At 63.9% G+C, this 20,243-nt stretch overlaps 1 protein-coding gene across 1 annotated transcript in view; it reads left to right on the plus strand.

Annotated features, from left to right (window-relative positions):
• NRF1 (nuclear respiratory factor 1) overlaps positions 1-20,243 on the plus strand; it is a 110,808-nt gene that overhangs the window by 50,757 nt on the left and 39,808 nt on the right. The window contains exons 4-5 of the mRNA XM_048501466.1: positions 3,922-4,062; positions 8,071-8,174. Of these exons, the coding sequence (XP_048357423.1) occupies positions 3,922-4,062; positions 8,071-8,174 (245 nt within the window). The remainder of the gene's footprint in view (positions 1-3,921; positions 4,063-8,070; positions 8,175-20,243) is intronic.

Consider the following 20,243-nt stretch of genomic DNA (forward strand, 5'->3'; position numbering starts at 1 on the left):
CGTGCCTTGAATAGCAGAAAGTGGTAAAGACCATTGGAGAGACAACAGAACAAGAAGAAGACTTGGTTTTTATACCCCACCTTTTCTCTACCTGTGAGGAGTCTCTCAGTGGCTTACAGTCACCTTTCCTTCCTCTCCCCGTAATGGACACCTTGTGAGATAGGTGGAGCTGAGACAGTTCCGGGAGAACTGTGGCTGGCCCAGTGGTGGGATCCAAAAATTTGAGTAACAGGTTCCCATGGTGGTGGGATTCAAACAGTGGCGTAGCGCCAGTGGGCCTGGGCGGGGTACGACGGAGGCGTGGTCGGGCATTCCGGGGGCGGGGCATTAATAATTTCTCTGTTACTGTAAAAAACTCTTACTGTAAACAAAAAAGTTCCTAATTTCCAGCTGGTATCTTTCTGTCCATCATTTAAACTCATTATAGCAAGTCCTATCGTCTACTGCCAACAGAAACAACTACTTCTCCTCTAATTGACTGCCTGTCAAATACTTAATACTTTCAAATACTTAATTTTGTTTCTAGAAATCAAAAGAAGGAGACTTTCCTTAAACAAGGGACTTTGCCATATTTCTAAAACATGTTTTTAAAACAGCCCAACAGGGAGAATTATCCTGTTTTCTACCTTCGCTAACGAGCCACATAGGAAACAACAGGACTTTATGATTTTTGGACCTAATGGAATTTCTAACGGAAAAGCGGACCCAACGAGTAACCCCCTCTCGGCACACACAAATAATTAGTAACCCACTCTTGGGAACTGGTGAGAACCTGCTGGATCCCACCTCTGGACTGGCCCAAGGTCACCCAGCAGGCTTCATGTGGAGGAACGAGTAAACAAATCCGGCTCTCCAGATTCGAGTCCCCCGTTCATGAGGAGCAGTGGGGAATCAAATCCAGATTAGAGTCTGTCGCTTATGTGGAAGAGTGGAGAAACAAACCTGTTTCACCGTCACTCATGTGGAGGATTCAAACTGGGTTCTCCAGTTTAGAGCATACTGCTTCTAACCACTACACCGTGACAGCACCCGCGGGATGAACAACTCATTGGTCATTCAAGTGGCGGAGTCTTAACACCATAGTTTCAGATAAATACAGTAATAGTAATGCTCAGTGGTGGGATCCAAAAATTTTAGTAACAGGTTCCCATGGTGGTGGGATTCAAACTGTGGCATAGCGCCAATGGGGCTGGGTGGGGCACGACGGGGGCGTGGCTGGGCATTGCGGGGGTGGGGCATTCCTGGATGGGGCTGTGGCAAGGACGCAGCTACTGCGCCGATCCTTGGGTGGGAAACGAATGCACGCAGGCGCAGGCTGCCACGCACGCTGGTGCACCTCCTGCTAGACTGCTTCAAGTTCTGCGCGCTACTGCTGAGAGGAGGGGTGTAACTGAGGCAAAAATCACGTGGCAAAATCACCAATTAGTAACCCCCTCTCGGCACACACAAATAATTAGTAACCTACTCTCGGGAACCTGTGAGAACCTGCTGGATCCCACCTCTGGTAATGCTTATACTAAATACTAAAAAACCAAAATCAAGTTGGGTTATGCCCGACCAAAATCAGAAGTCCATTGTAATTTAAGGCCTGCTGACTGCAATGTTAATTATATGTGGTTCTTTGAATTAGGGCCACAATCTTCATCTTAACAGCAATGCATTATTATCTTACTATATAATTGAGCAGCGTGTCCCCTATGACAAACTAGGAAAAGTGAGGGCTGCTGGGAAGTGTAGTCCTCGGCCATCCGCGAGGGCCCAGATTCCAGCTCCTCCAGCCAGAGCAAGAACTACACATCCTAGCAGCCCTTTCAAAGGCTGCCACCCTAGGGAACGCTGTTGCCTTTGCACAGGTGCTTTCCAAAGAGGAGGGGGTGCCATCGTGAAAGCCACTGTATGAAGGCAACAGGCACACTGCTGGCTTCCCCTCCCTTTGCACAACCGGGATCCAGCTTCGCAAACGAGGTGTGTGTGCACCTTTGGAGATGGGGAGAATTCTCCCCATCTTCACAGGCACCAGTGGTGGCGAACCTTTGGCACTCCAGATGTTATGGACTACAATTCCCACCAGCCCCTGCCAGCATGGCCAATTGGCCATGCTGGAAGGGGACTGATAGGAGAGACAATAGTCCATAAAATCTGGAGTGCCAAGGATTCGCCACCAACTACTAAACTCTTAATGGAAGCTTCTAAGGTGCTCCTGGACTTGCCTCTAGCTGTTTTATTGCAGACCAACGTGGCCACTTCCTGAATCTCACTCCAAGGAAGGAGAAAATGCTATTGCTAAGAACATAAGAACGAGCCTGCTGGATCAGACCAGAGTCCATCTAGTCCAGCTCTGCTACTCGCAGTGGCCCACCAGGTGCCTTTGGGAGCTCACGTGCAGGATGTGAAAGCAATGGCCTTCTGCTGCTGCTGCTCCTGAGCACCTGGTCTGCTAAGGCATTTGCAATCTCAGATCAAGATTGGTAGCCCTAGATCCTCCATAAATCTGTCCAAGCCCTTTTTAAAGCTATCCAGGTTAGTGGCCATCACCACCTCCTGTGGCAGCATATTCCAAACACCAACCACATGTTGCGTGAAGAAGTGTTTCCTTTTATTAGTCCTAATTCTTCCCCCCAGCATTTTCAATGTATGCCCCCTGGTTCCAGTATTGTGAGAAAGAGAGAAAAATTTCTCTCTGTCCACATTTTCTACCCCATGCATAATTTTATAGACTTCAATCATATCCCCCCTCAGATGTCTCCTCTCCAAACTAAAGAGTCCCAAACGCTGCAGCCTCTCCTCATAAGGAAGGTGCTCCAATCCTTCAATCATCCTCGTTGCCCTTCTCTGCACTTTTTGCTTTCCCAGATGCTTTCCCAGATGAAGCTGAATTCATTGCAGGATCGCACCATGTTGGTACTGAGCACAAATGACACAATTCCTTTTTTTTTTAAAAAAAAGGAATTAAAAAATAGTCTGGACCCCCCCCCCCCCCCCCTTTTGTTTTTTTAATTTAAGGAGCTGGAGATCTTTAGCTTTCATTGTTTAAGGAAGAGTAGAAGAAAAGCATGTTGTCTAGAATCTGCTGCTGGAAGTGAAAGGCTCCTGATGAGTCTGACGCTTTGATTCGTTTGCGTTCTCTGGGAGCCCTGTGCCCTAGAAGAAGAAGGAGCTTGGATTTATATCCCCCCTTTCTCTCCTGCAGGAGACTCAAAGGGGCTGACAATCTCCTTGCCCTTCCCCCCTCACAACAAACACCCTGTGAAATTGAGTGGGGCTAAAGAGAATCCGAGAAGCTGTGACTAGCCCAAGGTCACCCAGCTGGCATGTGTGGGAGTGTACAGGCTAATCTGAATTCCCCAGATAAGCCTCCACAGCTCAGGCGGCAGAGCGGGAAATCAAACCCGGTTCCTCCAGATTAGATACACGAGCTCTTAACCTCCTACGCCACTGCTGCTCAGTCCAACGCCTCTGCTGCTCAGTCCAACGCTTTGATTCGTTTGCATTCTCTGGGAGCCCTGTGCCCTAAGCATTAATGCTGCCCCTATCATAGTCGGATTGACACCAGCAGGTCACAATGGAATGCATGTTGGTTCTTGTTACCGGCAGGTGTGCGCACAAACAAGCAGACATGTGAACGGGGCCTTGTAACTGTGGCCACCTCACAGGACTGCCAAAGTTCTCTCGAAGCCGCCGTCATGTTCCTCTAGTTCGTGTTGCCTGCCGTTTCATCATCCCTTTTTGAATACGCTCCCGGTTCGAGGGCTTCAGGGCCAGTGGGTATTTTTACCTGGCAGCTGCGGCGTTGTTTGCTCGTTCCGCTGTGCAGCAGCATGAGGGAGGGAGGGAGGGAGGGTGTCCCCCCCGTTACTTAGCATCCCTTTCTCTCTTGCCGCTCTTCGCCTTGTTTACCCGAGCCCTTCCGATTCCCCACAGGTACGCAAATACAAGAGCATGATCCTGGAAGACCTGGAGTCAGCTCTGTTGGAACACGCACCTGCGCCGCAAGAGGTTAACTCTGAGCTGCCCCCTCTCACCATCGATGGCATCCCGGTCTCCGTGGACAAGATGACCCAGGTAAACCATCAGGAAAAAGCGGCTGCGTGGAAAAAAAAAAGCAGAGAAGGGGAGCTCTGACAGCATCTTGGGCTTGTTGATTTCTTTCCAGCAGAGATTCGTTTGCTCTCTGTTACATACGCGCAACTCCTTGGAGACGTGCTTGATTCTTTCTCTCTGGGGGAGCCCTCGTGACTCTGACAAATGGTTCTGAATAGGGTTTGCGCATTGAGAGAAGCGCGAGCGCAGATCACAATATCAAAACCCTTTGCTGACTTGAGCAGAGAATTACACAATTTTTCAGCCGGCTCACACATGCCCAGGATTGCTTCTTTCCCAGGCTGGGCTTCTAACAAGCTGCGTTCTCAGAAGCTCTGTGAAAAATCTAATAGCCACGTCGGAGGCCATGTTTTCACAACAGCACAACTTTGCTCCAGTTCCCACCAATTGTCATGGAACAATCTTCAATTTCAGGACAGAGGAAAATCTTTGTCTGTCACCCTAAAGCAGTGATGGCGAACCTTTTTGAGACCAAATGCCCAAATTGTAACCCAAAACCCACTCATTTATCGCAAAGTGCCAACACGGCAATTTAACCTGAATACTGAGGTTTTAGTGTAGAAAAAATGGTTGGCTCCAATGCGTTCATTACTTGGGAGTAAGCTTGGTGGTAGTCAGTGGCTTTCCTTTGAAGCAACCGTGCAACTCTTCCAATGGGTGAATCACGACCCTAGGAGGGTTTACTCAGAAGCAAGCTCCATTGCCAGCAACCGAGCTTACTCCCAGGTAAAGGATCACGCTTTAGTTCTTCGCATGAAAATCAGTGGGGTTTAACAGTGTAACAGGGTTACCTACACGGCTCCCCCAAAACTAGGTCTTAAGTTTAATGCAAATAATCGAGCCCAGCGGTTCCAGGCCAGCCTAGATGTGTGGGGGGGCACTCTGTTTGTGCGTGCCCACAGAGAGGGCTCTGAGTGCCACCTCTGGCACCTGTGCCATAGGTTTGCCACCACTGCCCTAAAGGGCTTGGACCGGAGAGAATAGGTCAGGGATCTCCAGCCTTTTGGAGCCACTGGGTGCCTTTGGAATTCTGACCCAGCATAGTGGTGCATTCAGCCACAAAATGGCTGCCACAGAAGGTGTGGTGAATCGCAAAACGTCTACTGCAGAGGCAAAGTCACAACACAGAGAAAGCTAGTCACAGTTCTTTGGAGCTCTCTCAGCCCCACCCGCCTCACAGGGTGTTTGCTGTGGGGGGTGGTGGGGGGGGTGGAGAGGAAAAGAAGATTGTAAGTCCCTTTGAGTCTTCTTACAGAAGAGAAAGGGGGGATATAAATCCAAAGCAGGCAAGAAGCGGAATAAACTGGCAAAGGAGTGAGAGAGAATAGAACCAACACCAGTGGTCGCTGATGCTGAAGCAACTTTATTTTAGTCTGCCCAGCCCATGAAATCTCCTTCGGCTAGTCAGAAAGTGGCCCTGCTTGTCACGCTCACTTTCTGAAAACATTTGGTGAGCACCAGGAAAGGCGTTGGCAGGAGCTGTGGTGCCTATGGGGCACTAACCTGGATAGCTTTAAAAGGGGCTTGGACAGATTTATGGAGGAGAAGTCGATCTAGGGCTTCCAATCTGGATCCTCCTTGATCTGAGATTGCAAATGCCTTAGCAGACCAGGTGCTCGGGAGCAGCAGCAGCAGCAGAAGGCCATTGCTTTCCCATCCTGCAGGTGAGCTCCCAAAGGAACCTGGTGGGCCACTGCGAGTAGCAGAGAGCTGGACTAGATGGACTCTGGTCTGATCCAACTGGCTTGTTCTTATGTTCTTATGTTCACGTTGGGGCCCCCTGGAGACAGTTGTGCGGAGGTGGATATTTCCTAGGATCTGGCTTCATGTAAAATATATTTTGTCCCCCTCCCTAGTGGGTGATGAAGTGGTTGCTTGCAAGTCTGAGGTTGAATAGCAAAGTTAGATATTAAGATATGGTGGGTGGGGTGATGGGTGGCAGCAGTATTGTGCAATATTTACCTATTTAAGGAAGTTTAAGGAGGGCAACCAAAATGGTAAAAGTTCTGGAGTTTATGCCCTACGAGGAGAGATGTGTAGTTTGGTGAAGAGAAGGTTAAGAGGTGACGTGATAGCCATGTGTAGATATTTGAAGGGATGTTATGTTGGTGAGGGTTTGATTCCCCACTCCTCCACATGAGCCGTGGACTCTTAGCTGGTGAACCAGGTTTGGTTCCCTGTTCTTACACATGAAGCCTGCTGGGTGGCCTGGGTGACAGAATTCATCCTCCAAAGAACCCATTTTCTCCAGGGGAACTGCTGGAGACCAGCTGCAGTTCCAGGGATCTTTGTTCCATGCCCAGAAGTTGACAACCCTACTGGAGGAACCAACAGGTTGCGATTGTAGGTATAGCATAGGGGTCCTCATCCTGTGGCAGGGGCTGATGGGAATTTTAGTCCATGAACATCTGGAGAGCCACAGGTTGCAGACCCCTGGTATAGAAGAAGAAGAGTTTGGATTTATACCTCACCTTCTTCACCTGTAAGGAGACTCAGTGGGGCTTCCATGCTCCCTTCGCTCCCTCTCCCAGATTTGTAGCTGGACCAGGTTTGTATCCAGGCTCTGCCTTTCGCTGACGTTTGTTGGCTCTGTGGCTCTTGGAATCGGAGGAACTGAGCTGTGCTTCTGTAGGGATGATAATTGGAGAGGCCCTCACACTTGGGCAGGCAGAGATGCTTTGCTCCTCTTGATTGTCTCCCTGGTGGTGCCTGCCGTGGCTCGAACCTCGCGGCTCCTGAGGACTGCTAATTAATCCATCTGGAAATGAGGCACAGCGCGTGCAGCTGCCTGGCTGTGTTGCCAAGTCAGAATCTACCCGACTTGGGCTGCCCTGTCTCTCCGTTGCTACAGTCGTGGCTTCCTGTTAGCCTCTTTCTCCTTGCAGAAAGCGCCAAGCCGACACAAAATTTAATTGCATCATTATTATTTAATTCTAGATCGTCCGCCTTTCTCGCTGAGACTCAGGGTGGAATGCAGAGTGTAAATCAAGTGCAGTCAACTGGGTGGGACATCCAGTGAACAGTTCAAGGGGGTTTGGACTTTTGGAAATCCGAAAACAAACAGAAGTCTCAAGCAGAGTTGAAACAAAGCAGGAGCTTTTAAGTATATGTTAGGTGGCGCAGAAACTACCTGGTGTGGGGCAAACTGCAATAATAAAACTGCAAAGATTGTCATGCCCTTGTATAAAGCCGTGGTGCGACCACACTTGGAGTCCTGTGTTCAGTTCTGGTCGCCACATCTCAAAAAGGATATCGAAGAGATAGAAAAAGTGCAGAGAAGGGCAACGAGGATGATTGAGGGACTGGAGCACCTTCCTTATGAGGAGAGGCTGCAGTGTTTGGGACTCTTTAGTTTGGAGAGGAGACGTCTGAGGGGGGATATGATTGACGTCTATAAAATTATGCATGGGGTAGAAAATGTGGACAGAGAGAAATTTATCTCTCTCACAATACTAGAACCAGGGGACATACATTGAAAATGCTGGGGGGAAGAATTAGGACTAATAAAAGGAAACACTTCTTCACGCAACGTGTGATTGGTGTTTGGAATATGCTGCCACAGGAAGTGGTGATGGCCACTCACCTGGATAGCTTTAAAAAGAGCTTGGACAGATTTATGGAGGAGAAGTCCATCTATGGCTCCCAATCTTGATCCTCCTTGATCTGAGATTGCAAATGCCTTAGCAGACCAGGTGCTCAGGAGCGGCAGCAGCAGAGGGCCACTGCTTTCACCTCCTGCACGTGAGCTCCCAAAGGCACCTGGTGGGCCACTGCAAGTAGCAGAGTGCTGGACTAGATGGACTCTGGTCTGATCCAGCAGGCTAGTTCTTATGTTCTTATGTTCTTAAACTGATAGGGAGCAATACAATACACCATGATGGCGAACCTATGGCACGGGTGCCCAAGGCGGCACTCAGAGCCCTCTCTGTGGGCACGCATGCCGTCATCTCCCCCTCCCCCTTCGCCCAGCCAGAGGTGGCTGCCAGCAAACGTGTTGGGAGTCACACTGCGCAGGCTGGCCATGCACAAGGCGCTCTGCCGGCCGGGGCTGAAATTCAGGGAGGTCCTCTTGAGTCGACCTGATTTGCTGTAAGTACCATCTACCGCCCCACAAGTACCCCTCTCCCCCACAAAGCTTGGGAGACTGGAGGCTGGCACGCTTTTCTTGGCGTGTAACTTTTGGGACCAAACTAAAACTTTGGGGGTAGGATTAAAAAGCAGCAATCCGGGTGCTTCCATTGGGAGGAGTGCGTCTGCCAACATTCAGGCGCTCGTCCTGATTGGAGTGAACTGTTTGTTAAGGGCCCCCCCTCCCCTGGGAGAGAGAGTGATGAGGCTTTTAGTACCTGAGAGCCCAGGGCGGGGAGGAGAGATCTTGCAAGGTCCCTAGGCTCGCGACGCCAATCCTGCTCCCACAGGATCAAAGCAAAAGTACAAATGTCAAAAGGCATTTCACACCGATAAAGAATTGACTGGCAGGAAAGGGAGAGGAGCATCCCTTACCACTCTGAGCATCCTTTCCCCACCTCTCTTGTCAGAATTAGGGCCATTCTGACAGAGGCAAGGCACAGAGAGGTCCATTTCAAAATATTCTCCATGCTTTTATTTTTCTGTTCCTGTGGCATTTTTGTGGGAAGTCAAGTGCTGTGATGACAAGTGAAGGAAAAACCGCAGATCAGATGGCTGCTCCGCCAATTTATCTTTCCTGATGTTATCCCACCCCTCGCACAGCATTCTTGCTTAGGATTGCCTTCCTTGATTGCCTCTTTACTTCAATTTTGTGGTGGTGGAGTTATTGGGTTACAGAAAGCAAAAGTTTTACTTCCCTCTCCCTGACACCCCTTCCCCTCCCCCCGCCAGGCCCCCAGTGTGATAATAGTGTAATTATTTCAGAGAGATTATTAGCATTAAACCTCAGACCTAGTTTTGGGGAAGCAGTGTAGGTAACCCTGTTAAGCGCTGTTTAACCCCACTGATTTTCATGGGAAGAACTAAAGCGCGATCCTTTACCTGGGAGTAAGCTCGGTTGCTGGCAGTGGGGCTTGCTTCTGATTCCCCCATTCAATGCGTTGCACGGTTGCTTCAAAGCAAAGCCACCGACTACCACCCAGCTTACTCCCAAGTTACGCGCACCTTGGAGCCAACCGTTTTTTTCTAAACTAAAACCTCAGTATTCAGGTTAAATTGCCATGTTGGCACTTTGCGATAAATAAGTGAGTTTTGGGTTGCAGTTTGGGCACTCGGTCTCGAAAAGGTTCGCCATCACTGGATAGACCATAGTTTCTGAGAGCCAGCATGATGTTGTGGTAAAGAGCAGGTGCACTCTAATCTGGATCTGAAATGTTTTTAGAGTTAAGGCTGGATTGTTTGTTTTGGAATGGTTTTAACTGAGGCTTAAATTTAAATTGTGCTTTTATTGACTTGTACACTGCCCAGAGCCCTTCGGGGATGGGGTGATATATCAAAACCAACAAATGGAGGAGAAGTCGATTTATGGCTACCAATCTTGATCCTCTTTGATCTGAGATTGCAAATGCCTTAACAGTCCAGGTGCTCGGGAGCAACAGCCGCAGAAGGCCATTGCTTTCACATCCTGCATGTGAGCTCCCAATGGCACCTGGTGGGCCACTGTGAGTAGCAGAAAGCTGGACTAGATGGACTCTGGTCTGATCCAGCTGGCTGGCTGGCTGGCTGGCTGGCTGGCTGGCTGGCTGGCTGGCTGGCTGGCTGGCTGGCTGGCTGGCTGGCTGGCTGGCTGGCTGGCTTTCTTTCTTTCTTTCTTTCTTTCTTTCTTTCTTTCTTTCTTTCTTTCTTTCTTTCTTTCTTTCTTTCTTTCTTTCTTTCTTTCTTTCTTTCTTTCTTTCTTTCTTTCTTTCTTTCTTAAATGAATGAATGAATGAATGAATAAATAAATAAATAAATAAATAATCTGGAGAACTGGGTTTGATTCCCTGCTCTCCCACTTGAGCTGTGGAGGCTTATCTGGTGAACCAGATTCACTTGTGTACTCCAACACATGCCAGCTGGGTGACCTTGGGCTAGTCACAGTTCTTCGGAACTCTCTCAGCCCCACCCACCCACCTCACAGGGTGTTTGTTGTGGAGGGGGGGGATGGAAAGGAGATTGTAAAGCCCCTTTGAGTCTCCTTACAGGAGAGAAAGGCGGGATATAAATGCAAACTCTCCTCCTCCTTCTTCTTTCCCAGTGCATCTTTCTGACCATTTCATGACAGGACAGTCCATGGGCATAAAAACCGCATAAAATGACACCTGGCAGCCTAAATTGATATCATTCATGCCATCCTGAGGCTAGGAGAAGGCCATGGTAACAACTTTTAAAAGAGCCCCTCAGATAATCAGCCTGGGTAAAAAAGCCGTCTTGTTGGCCTAAAGAAGAGCCAGGTAAGTGTTGCGGGGGAGCATTCACTGAAAAAGCACTGACTGGGGTGCTGTGTGGTTTCCGGGCTGTATGGCCATGTTCTAGCAGCATTCTCTCCTGACATTTCGCCTGCATCTGTGGCTGGCATCTTCACTATCAGATCCTCTGAAGATGCCAGCCACAGATGCAGGCGAAACGTCAGGAGAGGATGCTACTAGAACACGGCCATACAGCCCGGAAACCACACAACACCCCAGTGATTCTGGCCGTGAAAGCCTTCGACAATACAAAGCACTGACTGGTTGACACCCCCCTCACCTGAACAGAGCAGGTTGGGAAAGAGGGCCTTAGCTGGTGGGCTAGGCATAATAGGAGGAGGCAGTTTTTAAGTAACCCCAAAGTCAAGAAGGGTCACCTAGCAATGTTCCTCTTTGATATCATCCAAGTGGGGTTTCTCCTGTGACATATATATATTAGGAGCTGAATTACAATCCGTTACGAACGGTCGTTCTTTGTTCCATCCATTACCTGGAAGCTGTTTCGTCTTCTCTTGTTATCACCTGTTCCTTCTACTCGGACTCGCCTCCCATTTCAACATCACCCATGAGAATCTGACCTCTATCAAAGAAATTGGACTTCTGGGAATCTCACACTTTCCTATTTTAAATCAGTTGCTAGTCTTTGAGTTTAACTCTTTTCGAGTGTATTGTCGAAGGCTTTCACGGCCGGAATCACTGGGGTGCTGTGTGGTTTCCGGGCTGTATGGCCGTGTTCTAGCAGCATTCTCTCCTGACGTTTCACCTGCATCTGTGGCTGGCATCTTCAGAGGATCTGAAGGATCTTTTCAAGTGCATGCCTGCAAAACTATTCTGCATAAATTTCACGCTTTGCAGTTGTAGAGAAGAAGAGAGAAGAGTTTGGATTTATATGCTCCCTTTTCTCTCCTGTAAGGAGACTCAAAGGGGCTTACAGTCTCCGTTCCCTCCCCCCACACACACAACAAACACCCTGTGAGGTGGGTGGGGCTGAGAGAGCTCCAAAGAACTGTGACTAGCCCAAGGTCACCCAGCTGGCATGTGTTGGAGTGCACAAGCTAATAGGTTCCCCAGATAAGCCTCCACAGCTCAAGTGGCAGAGCGGGGAATCAAACCCGGTTCTCCAGATTGGAGTGCACCTGCTCTTAACCACTAGCTCTCGTATTAGAACTAGATTCAAGTCCAGGGGCACCTTAGAGACCAGCAAGAAGTTCAAAAGTCAAAGTTTCCTCTGTCAGATACCAGAGAGCTTTGTCACTTAAAGGCTGATACCCCAAAAATTCTGTTAGTCCCTAAGGTGCTACTGGACCTGAACCTAGCTCTGCTACCACAGAACAACTCAACCACCCTCTGAAGCTAATTTTGTAGTTGTGCTGTTGATGCTGTGCTCCTTTCACAAGTCTCCAGTTCCTCTTGGTCCTCCTCTCCCGCCGGCTGGTGCTTTTATTTTTTCGGCAAAGCTTGCCAAACTTGAGCCTCTTGTTCAGAACAAAGCATGTAAATGGAGCTTGTTTATCCAAAGCGAGAGCATTTGAATACATTTTGGCAACTCTTTTTTGGCTCCCGGTAAAAACGCCTGCGGGTGTTTACACGCCCAGGTAGGTGGACACCTGGTCAAGGGGGCGGAGCTGTCTAAACAAAGCATCCTTTCGTGCTCTCCTCTCCCACCCCGCACCAGCTTGCTTTGGGGGGTAGTTTTAAGTATGCCGCAGTGTGGTTGTTGTGGGGCTGTGTTGCCGGCTGGACCGCTGTTGTGTTTGCAGAGCTGCTGCCTTCTTTCAGGCCAATGATGAAATCTGCATCTCCTTTGCCTGCTGTCTGTGGCAGGGAGAGGAGACCATTCCTGCTCTGAGGGCCTTCACTGAAGAATGTGTCGCAAAGGGGGTGATCCTGTTACAACAGGGTAACGGGTTCAAAATATTTAAGCCAAAAAGCTTAAGCCGACAAAGGAATAAAATCTGATAAATATTTTATTCACACCAACAGACAGGCAAGACAGCATCAGGGGAACCACGTAAAATGACAGCGTGTTCTTACTTTTATAGGTTACATCAGAATAGCAGTAAAAAGAATACACCCCAAAGTTCATCGTCATCAATCAATCATTTGAAAGGGTGGGGATGGGGCAAACTAGTGCCCTTATTGGAAGATGTCAGCACCTGGTTCTTTGACGCAAGATGAACTAGGGCCCTGTTTCTTTCTAATCTATATTGTCTTTTGTTGCCCTTCTCCTTAGACAAAGAGCCTAAACATTTTCATGTTTCTCTCTTCTGTCACTAGAAGAAGGGCAAATCCAAGGTATCTGTCTGGGAGCAGTAAGACCTTCAAAACAGTTGAATTTGCACATTCTGTATAACTCTGAACAAGGGGCATTCTGCTGGGCTATCAAGCTTGCCTAGTAACAGAAAAAGGATAGATTTTCAAGCTTGCATTTTTCTTACAATCCCTTCCCCAAAGGGTATCTGACTAGCTTCAGCCAGGGCTTTCTTGGGAGAACCTGGGAGAACGCTTTCATGGGAGAACCTGGGAGAACCCGGGCCCTGCAGGGCCAGATACCAGTTTGCAGGGCCTGAAAGACAGCGCTGTGCCACCCTGTGTATGGTTGAGGCAGCGTGGTGTAGTGGTTAAGAGCAGGTGGCTTCTAATCTGGAGAACTGGGTTTGATTCTCCACTCCTCCACCTGAGTGGCAGAGGCTTATCTAATGAACCAGGTGTGTTTCTGCACTCCTACCTTCCTGCTGGGTGACCTTGGTCTAGTCACAGTTCTCTGGAACTTCTCAGCTCCACCTCCCTCACGAGGTGTCTGTTGTGGGGAGAGGAAGGGAAAGGAGTTTGTAAGCCACCTTGCACCACCTTACAGGAGAGAAATGTGGGGTATAAATCCAAACTCCTCCTCCTACTCCTCCTCCTATTCTTCTTCTTCTTCTCCTTCTCCTTCTCCTCCTCCTCCACCACCTCCACCACCTCCTCTACCCCCCCCCCCCCCCCCCCCCCCCCCCCCCCCCCCCCCCCCCCCCCCCCCCCCCCCCCCCCCCCCCCCCCCCCCCCCCCCCCCCCCCCCCCCCCCCCCCCCCCCCCCCCCCACCCCCCCCCCCCCCCACCACCCCCCCCACCAACACCCCCCATCCACCCCCACCCCCCCCCTCCACCCCCCCCCCCCCCCACCCCCCCCCTCCCCCACCCCCCCCCCCCCCCACCCCCCCCCCCCCCCACCCCCTCCCCCCCCCCCACCCCCCCCCCCCCCCACCCCCCCCCCCCCCCACCCCCCCCCCCCCCCACCCCCCCCCCCCCCCACCCCCCCCCCCCCCCACCCCCCCCCCCCCCCACCCCCCCCCCCCCCCACCCCCCCCCCCCCCCACCCCCCCCCCCCCCCACCCCCCCCCCCCCCCACCCCCCCCCCCCCCCACCCCCCCCCCCCCCCACCCCCCCCCCCCCCCACCCCCCCCCCCCCCCACCCCCCCCCCCCCCCACCCCCCCCCCCCCCCACCCCCCCCCCCCCCCACCCCCCCCCCCCCCCACCCCCCCCCCCCCCCACCCCCCCCCCCCCCCACCCCCCCCCCCCCCCACCCCCCCCCCCCCCCACCCCCCCCCCCCCCCACCCCCCCCCCCCCCCACCCCCCCCCCCCCCCACCCCCCCCCCCCCCCACCCCCCCCCCCCCCCACCCCCCCCCCCCCCCACCCCCCCCCCCCCCCACCCCCCCCCCCCCCCACCCCCCCCCCCCCCCACCCCCCCCCCCCCCCACCCCCCCCCCCCCCCACCCCCCCCCCCCCCCACCCCCCCCCCCCCCCACCCCCCCCCCCCCCCACCCCCCCCCCCCCCCACCCCCCCCCCCCCCCACCCCCCCCCCCCCCCACCCCCCCCCCCCCCCACCCCCCCCCCCCCCCACCCCCCCCCCCCCCCACCCCCCCCCCCCCCCACCCCCCCCCCCCCCCACCCCCCCCCCCCCCCACCCCCCCCCCCCCCCACCCCCCCCCCCCCCCACCCCCCCCCCCCCCCACCCCCCCCCCCCCCCACCCCCCCCCCCCCCCACCCCCCCCCCCCCCCACCCCCCCCCCCCCCCACCCCCCCCCCCCCCCACCCCCCCCCCCCCCCACCCCCCCCCCCCCCCACCCCCCCCCCCCCCCACCCCCCCCCCCCCCCACCCCCCCCCCCCCCCACCCCCCCCCCCCCCCACCCCCCCCCCCCCCCACCCCCCCCCCCCCCCACCCCCCCCCCCCCCCACCCCCCCCCCCCCCCACCCCCCCCCCCCCCCACCCCCCCCCCCCCCCACCCCCCCCCCCCCCCACCCCCCCCCCCCCCCACCCCCCCCCCCCCCCACCCCCCCCCCCCCCCACCCCCCCCCCCCCCCACCCCCCCCCCCCCCCACCCCCCCCCCCCCCCACCCCCCCCCCCCCCCACCCCCCCCCCCCCCCACCCCCCCCCCCCCCCACCCCCCCCCCCCCCCACCCCCCCCCCCCCCCACCCCCCCCCCCCCCCACCCCCCCCCCCCCCCACCCCCCCCCCCCCCCACCCCCCCCCCCCCCCACCCCCCCCCCCCCCCACCCCCCCCCCCCCCCACCCCCCCCCCCCCCCACCCCCCCCCCCCCCCACCCCCCCCCCCCCCCACCCCCCCCCCCCCCCACCCCCCCCCCCCCCCACCCCCCCCCCCCCCCACCCCCCCCCCCCCCCACCCCCCCCCCCCCCCACCCCCCCCCCCCCCCACCCCCCCCCCCCCCCACCCCCCCCCCCCCCCACCCCCCCCCCCCCCCACCCCCCCCCCCCCCCACCCCCCCCCCCCCCCACCCCCCCCCCCCCCCACCCCCCCCCCCCCCCACCCCCCCCCCCCCCCACCCCCCCCCCCCCCCACCCCCCCCCCCCCCCACCCCCCCCCCCCCCCACCCCCCCCCCCCCCCACCCCCCCCCCCCCCCACCCCCCCCCCCCCCCACCCCCCCCCCCCCCCACCCCCCCCCCCCCCCACCCCCCCCCCCCCCCACCCCCCCCCCCCCCCACCCCCCCCCCCCCCCACCCCCCCCCCCCCCCACCCCCCCCCCCCCCCACCCCCCCCCCCCCCCACCCCCCCCCCCCCCCACCCCCCCCCCCCCCCACCCCCCCCCCCCCCCACCCCCCCCCCCCCCCACCCCCCCCCCCCCCCACCCCCCCCCCCCCCCACCCCCCCCCCCCCCCACCCCCCCCCCCCCCCACCCCCCCCCCCCCCCACCCCCCCCCCCCCCCACCCCCCCCCCCCCCCACCCCCCCCCCCCCCCACCCCCCCCCCCCCCCACCCCCCCCCCCCCCCACCCCCCCCCCCCCCCACCCCCCCCCCCCCCCACCCCCCCCCCCCCCCACCCCCCCCCCCCCCCACCCCCCCCCCCCCCCACCCCCCCCCCCCCCCACCCCCCCCCCCCCCCACCCCCCCCCCCCCCCACCCCCCCCCCCCCCCACCCCCCCCCCCCCCCACCCCCCCCCCCCCCCACCCCCCCCCCCCCCCACCCCCCCCCCCCCCCACCCCCCCCCCCCCCCACCCCCCCCCCCCCCCACCCCCCCCCCCCCCCACCCCCCCCCCCCCCCACCCCCCCCCCCCCCCACCCCCCCCCCCCCCCACCCCCCCCCCCCCCCACCCCCCCCCCCCCCCACCCCCCCCCCCCCCCACCCCCCCCCCCCCCCACCCCCCCCCCCCCCCACCCCCCCCCCCCCCCACCCCCCCCCCCCCCCACCCCCCCCCCCCCCCACCCCCCCCCCCCCCCACCCCCCCCCCCCCCCACCCCCCCCCCCCCCCACCCCCCCCCCCCCCCACCCCCCCCCCCCCCCACCCCCCCCCCCCCCCACCCCCCCCCCCCCCCACCCCCCCCCCCCCCCACCCCCCCCCCCCCCCACCCCCCCCCCCCCCCACCCCCCCCCCCCCCCACCCCCCCCCCCCCCCACCCCCCCCCCCCCCCACCCCCCCCCCCCCCCACCCCCCCCCCCCCCCACCCCCCCCCCCCCCCACCCCCCCCCCCCCCCACCCCCCCCCCCCCCCACCCCCCCCCCCCCCCACCCCCCCCCCCCCCCACCCCCCCCCCCCCCCACCCCCCCCCCCCCCCACCCCCCCCCCCCCCCACCCCCCCCCCCCCCCACCCCCCCCCCCCCCCACCCCCCCCCCCCCCCACCCCCCCCCCCCCCCACCCCCCCCCCCCCCCACCCCCCCCCCCCCCCACCCCCCCCCCCCCCCACCCCCCCCCCCCCCCACCCCCCCCCCCCCCCACCCCCCCCCCCCCCCACCCCCCCCCCCCCCCACCCCCCCCCCCCCCCACCCCCCCCCCCCCCCACCCCCCCCCCCCCCCACCCCCCCCCCCCCCCACCCCCCCCCCCCCCCACCCCCCCCCCCCCCCACCCCCCCCCCCCCCCACCCCCCCCCCCCCCCACCCCCCCCCCCCCCCACCCCCCCCCCCCCCCACCCCCCCCCCCCCCCACCCCCCCCCCCCCCCACCCCCCCCCCCCCCCACCCCCCCCCCCCCCCACCCCCCCCCCCCCCCACCCCCCCCCCCCCCCACCCCCCCCCCCCCCCACCCCCCCCCCCCCCCACCCCCCCCCCCCCCCACCCCCCCCCCCCCCCACCCCCCCCCCCCCCCACCCCCCCCCCCCCCCACCCCCCCCCCCCCCCACCCCCCCCCCCCCCCACCCCCCCCCCCCCCCACCCCCCCCCCCCCCCACCCCCCCCCCCCCCCACCCCCCCCCCCCCCCACCCCCCCCCCCCCCCACCCCCCCCCCCCCCCACCCCCCCCCCCCCCCACCCCCCCCCCCCCCCACCCCCCCCCCCCCCCACCCCCCCCCCCCCCCACCCCCCCCCCCCCCCACCCCCCCCCCCCCCCACCCCCCCCCCCCCCCACCCCCCCCCCCCCCCACCCCCCCCCCCCCCCACCCCCCCCCCCCCCCACCCCCCCCCCCCCCCACCCCCCCCCCCCCCCACCCCCCCCCCCCCCCACCCCCCCCCCCCCCCACCCCCCCCCCCCCCCACCCCCCCCCCCCCCCACCCCCCCCCCCCCCCACCCCCCCCCCCCCCCACCCCCCCCCCCCCCCACCCCCCCCCCCCCCCACCCCCCCCCCCCCCCACCCCCCCCCCCCCCCACCCCCCCCCCCCCCCACCCCCCCCCCCCCCCACCCCCCCCCCCCCCCACCCCCCCCCCCCCCCACCCCCCCCCCCCCCCACCCCCCCCCCCCCCCACCCCCCCCCCCCCCCACCCCCCCCCCCCCCCACCCCCCCCCCCCCCCACCCCCCCCCCCCCCCACCCCCCCCCCCCCCCACCCCCCCCCCCCCCCACCCCCCCCCCCCCCCACCCCCCCCCCCCCCCACCCCCCCCCCCCCCCACCCCCCCCCCCCCCCACCCCCCCCCCCCCCCACCCCCCCCCCCCCCCACCCCCCCCCCCCCCCACCCCCCCCCCCCCCCACCCCCCCCCCCCCCCACCCCCCCCCCCCCCCACCCCCCCCCCCCCCCACCCCCCCCCCCCCCCACCCCCCCCCCCCCCCACCCCCCCCCCCCCCCACCCCCCCCCCCCCCCACCCCCCCCCCCCCCCACCCCCCCCCCCCCCCACCCCCCCCCCCCCCCACCCCCCCCCCCCCCCACCCCCCCCCCCCCCCACCCCCCCCCCCCCCCACCCCCCCCCCCCCCCACCCCCCCCCCCCCCCACCCCCCCCCCCCCCCACCCCCCCCCCCCCCCACCCCCCCCCCCCCCCACCCCCCCCCCCCCCCACCCCCCCCCCCCCCCACCCCCCCCCCCCCCCACCCCCCCCCCCCCCCACCCCCCCCCCCCCCCACCCCCCCCCCCCCCCACCCCCCCCCCCCCCCACCCCCCCCCCCCCCCACCCCCCCCCCCCCCCACCCCCCCCCCCCCCCACCCCCCCCCCCCCCCACCCCCCCCCCCCCCCACCCCCCCCCCCCCCCACCCCCCCCCCCCCCCACCCCCCCCCCCCCCCACCCCCCCCCCCCCCCACCCCCCCCCCCCCCCACCCCCCCCCCCCCCCACCCCCCCCCCCCCCCACCCCCCCCCCCCCCCACCCCCCCCCCCCCCCACCCCCCCCCCCCCCCACCCCCCCCCCCCCCCACCCCCCCCCCCCCCCACCCCCCCCCCCCCCCACCCCCCCCCCCCCCCACCCCCCCCCCCCCCCACCCCCCCCCCCCCCCACCCCCCCCCCCCCCCACCCCCCCCCCCCCCCACCCCCCCCCCCCCCCACCCCCCCCCCCCCCCACCCCCCCCCCCCCCCACCCCCCCCCCCCCCCACCCCCCCCCCCCCCCACCCCCCCCCCCCCCCACCCCCCCCCCCCCCCACCCCCCCCCCCCCCCACCCCCCCCCCCCCCCACCCCCCCCCCCCCCCACCCCCCCCCCCCCCCACCCCCCCCCCCCCCCACCCCCCCCCCCCCCCACCCCCCCCCCCCCCCACCCCCCCCCCCCCCCACCCCCCCCCCCCCCCACCCCCCCCCCCCCCCACCCCCCCCCCCCCCCACCCCCCCCCCCCCCCACCCCCCCCCCCCCCCACCCCCCCCCCCCCCCACCCCCCCCCCCCCCCACCCCCCCCCCCCCCCACCCCCCCCCCCCCCCACCCCCCCCCCCCCCCACCCCCCCCCCCCCCCACCCCCCCCCCCCCCCACCCCCCCCCCCCCCCACCCCCCCCCCCCCCCACCCCCCCCCCCCCCCACCCCCCCCCCCCCCCACCCCCCCCCCCCCCCACCCCCCCCCCCCCCCACCCCCCCCCCCCCCCACCCCCCCCCCCCCCCACCCCCCCCCCCCCCCACCCCCCCCCCCCCCCACCCCCCCCCCCCCCCACCCCCCCCCCCCCCCACCCCCCCCCCCCCCCACCCCCCCCCCCCCCCACCCCCCCCCCCCCCCACCCCCCCCCCCCCCCACCCCCCCCCCCCCCCACCCCCCCCCCCCCCCACCCCCCCCCCCCCCCACCCCCCCCCCCCCCCACCCCCCCCCCCCCCCACCCCCCCCCCCCCCCACCCCCCCCCCCCCCCACCCCCCCCCCCCCCCACCCCCCCCCCCCCCCACCCCCCCCCCCCCCCACCCCCCCCCCCCCCCACCCCCCCCCCCCCCCACCCCCCCCCCCCCCCACCCCCCCCCCCCCCCACCCCCCCCCCCCCCCACCCCCCCCCCCCCCCACCCCCCCCCCCCCCCACCCCCCCCCCCCCCCACCCCCCCCCCCCCCCACCCCCCCCCCCCCCCACCCCCCCCCCCCCCCACCCCCCCCCCCCCCCACCCCCCCCCCCCCCCACCCCCCCCCCCCCCCACCCCCCCCCCCCCCCACCCCCCCCCCCCCCCACCCCCCCCCCCCCCCACCCCCCCCCCCCCCCACCCCCCCCCCCCCCCACCCCCCCCCCCCCCCACCCCCCCCCCCCCCCACCCCCCCCCCCCCCCACCCCCCCCCCCCCCCACCCCCCCCCCCCCCCACCCCCCCCCCCCCCCACCCCCCCCCCCCCCCACCCCCCCCCCCCCCCACCCCCCCCCCCCCCCACCCCCCCCCCCCCCCACCCCCCCCCCCCCCCACCCCCCCCCCCCCCCACCCCCCCCCCCCCCCACCCCCCCCCCCCCCCACCCCCCCCCCCCCCCACCCCCCCCCCCCCCCACCCCCCCCCCCCCCCACCCCCCCCCCCCCCCACCCCCCCCCCCCCCCACCCCCCCCCCCCCCCACCCCCCCCCCCCCCCACCCCCCCCCCCCCCCACCCCCCCCCCCCCCCACCCCCCCCCCCCCCCACCCCCCCCCCCCCCCACCC

The sequence above is a fragment of the Sphaerodactylus townsendi genome, linkage group LG06 (assembly GCF_021028975.2).
Source record: "Sphaerodactylus townsendi isolate TG3544 linkage group LG06, MPM_Stown_v2.3, whole genome shotgun sequence".
NCBI lineage: Eukaryota > Metazoa > Chordata > Lepidosauria > Squamata > Sphaerodactylidae > Sphaerodactylus > Sphaerodactylus townsendi.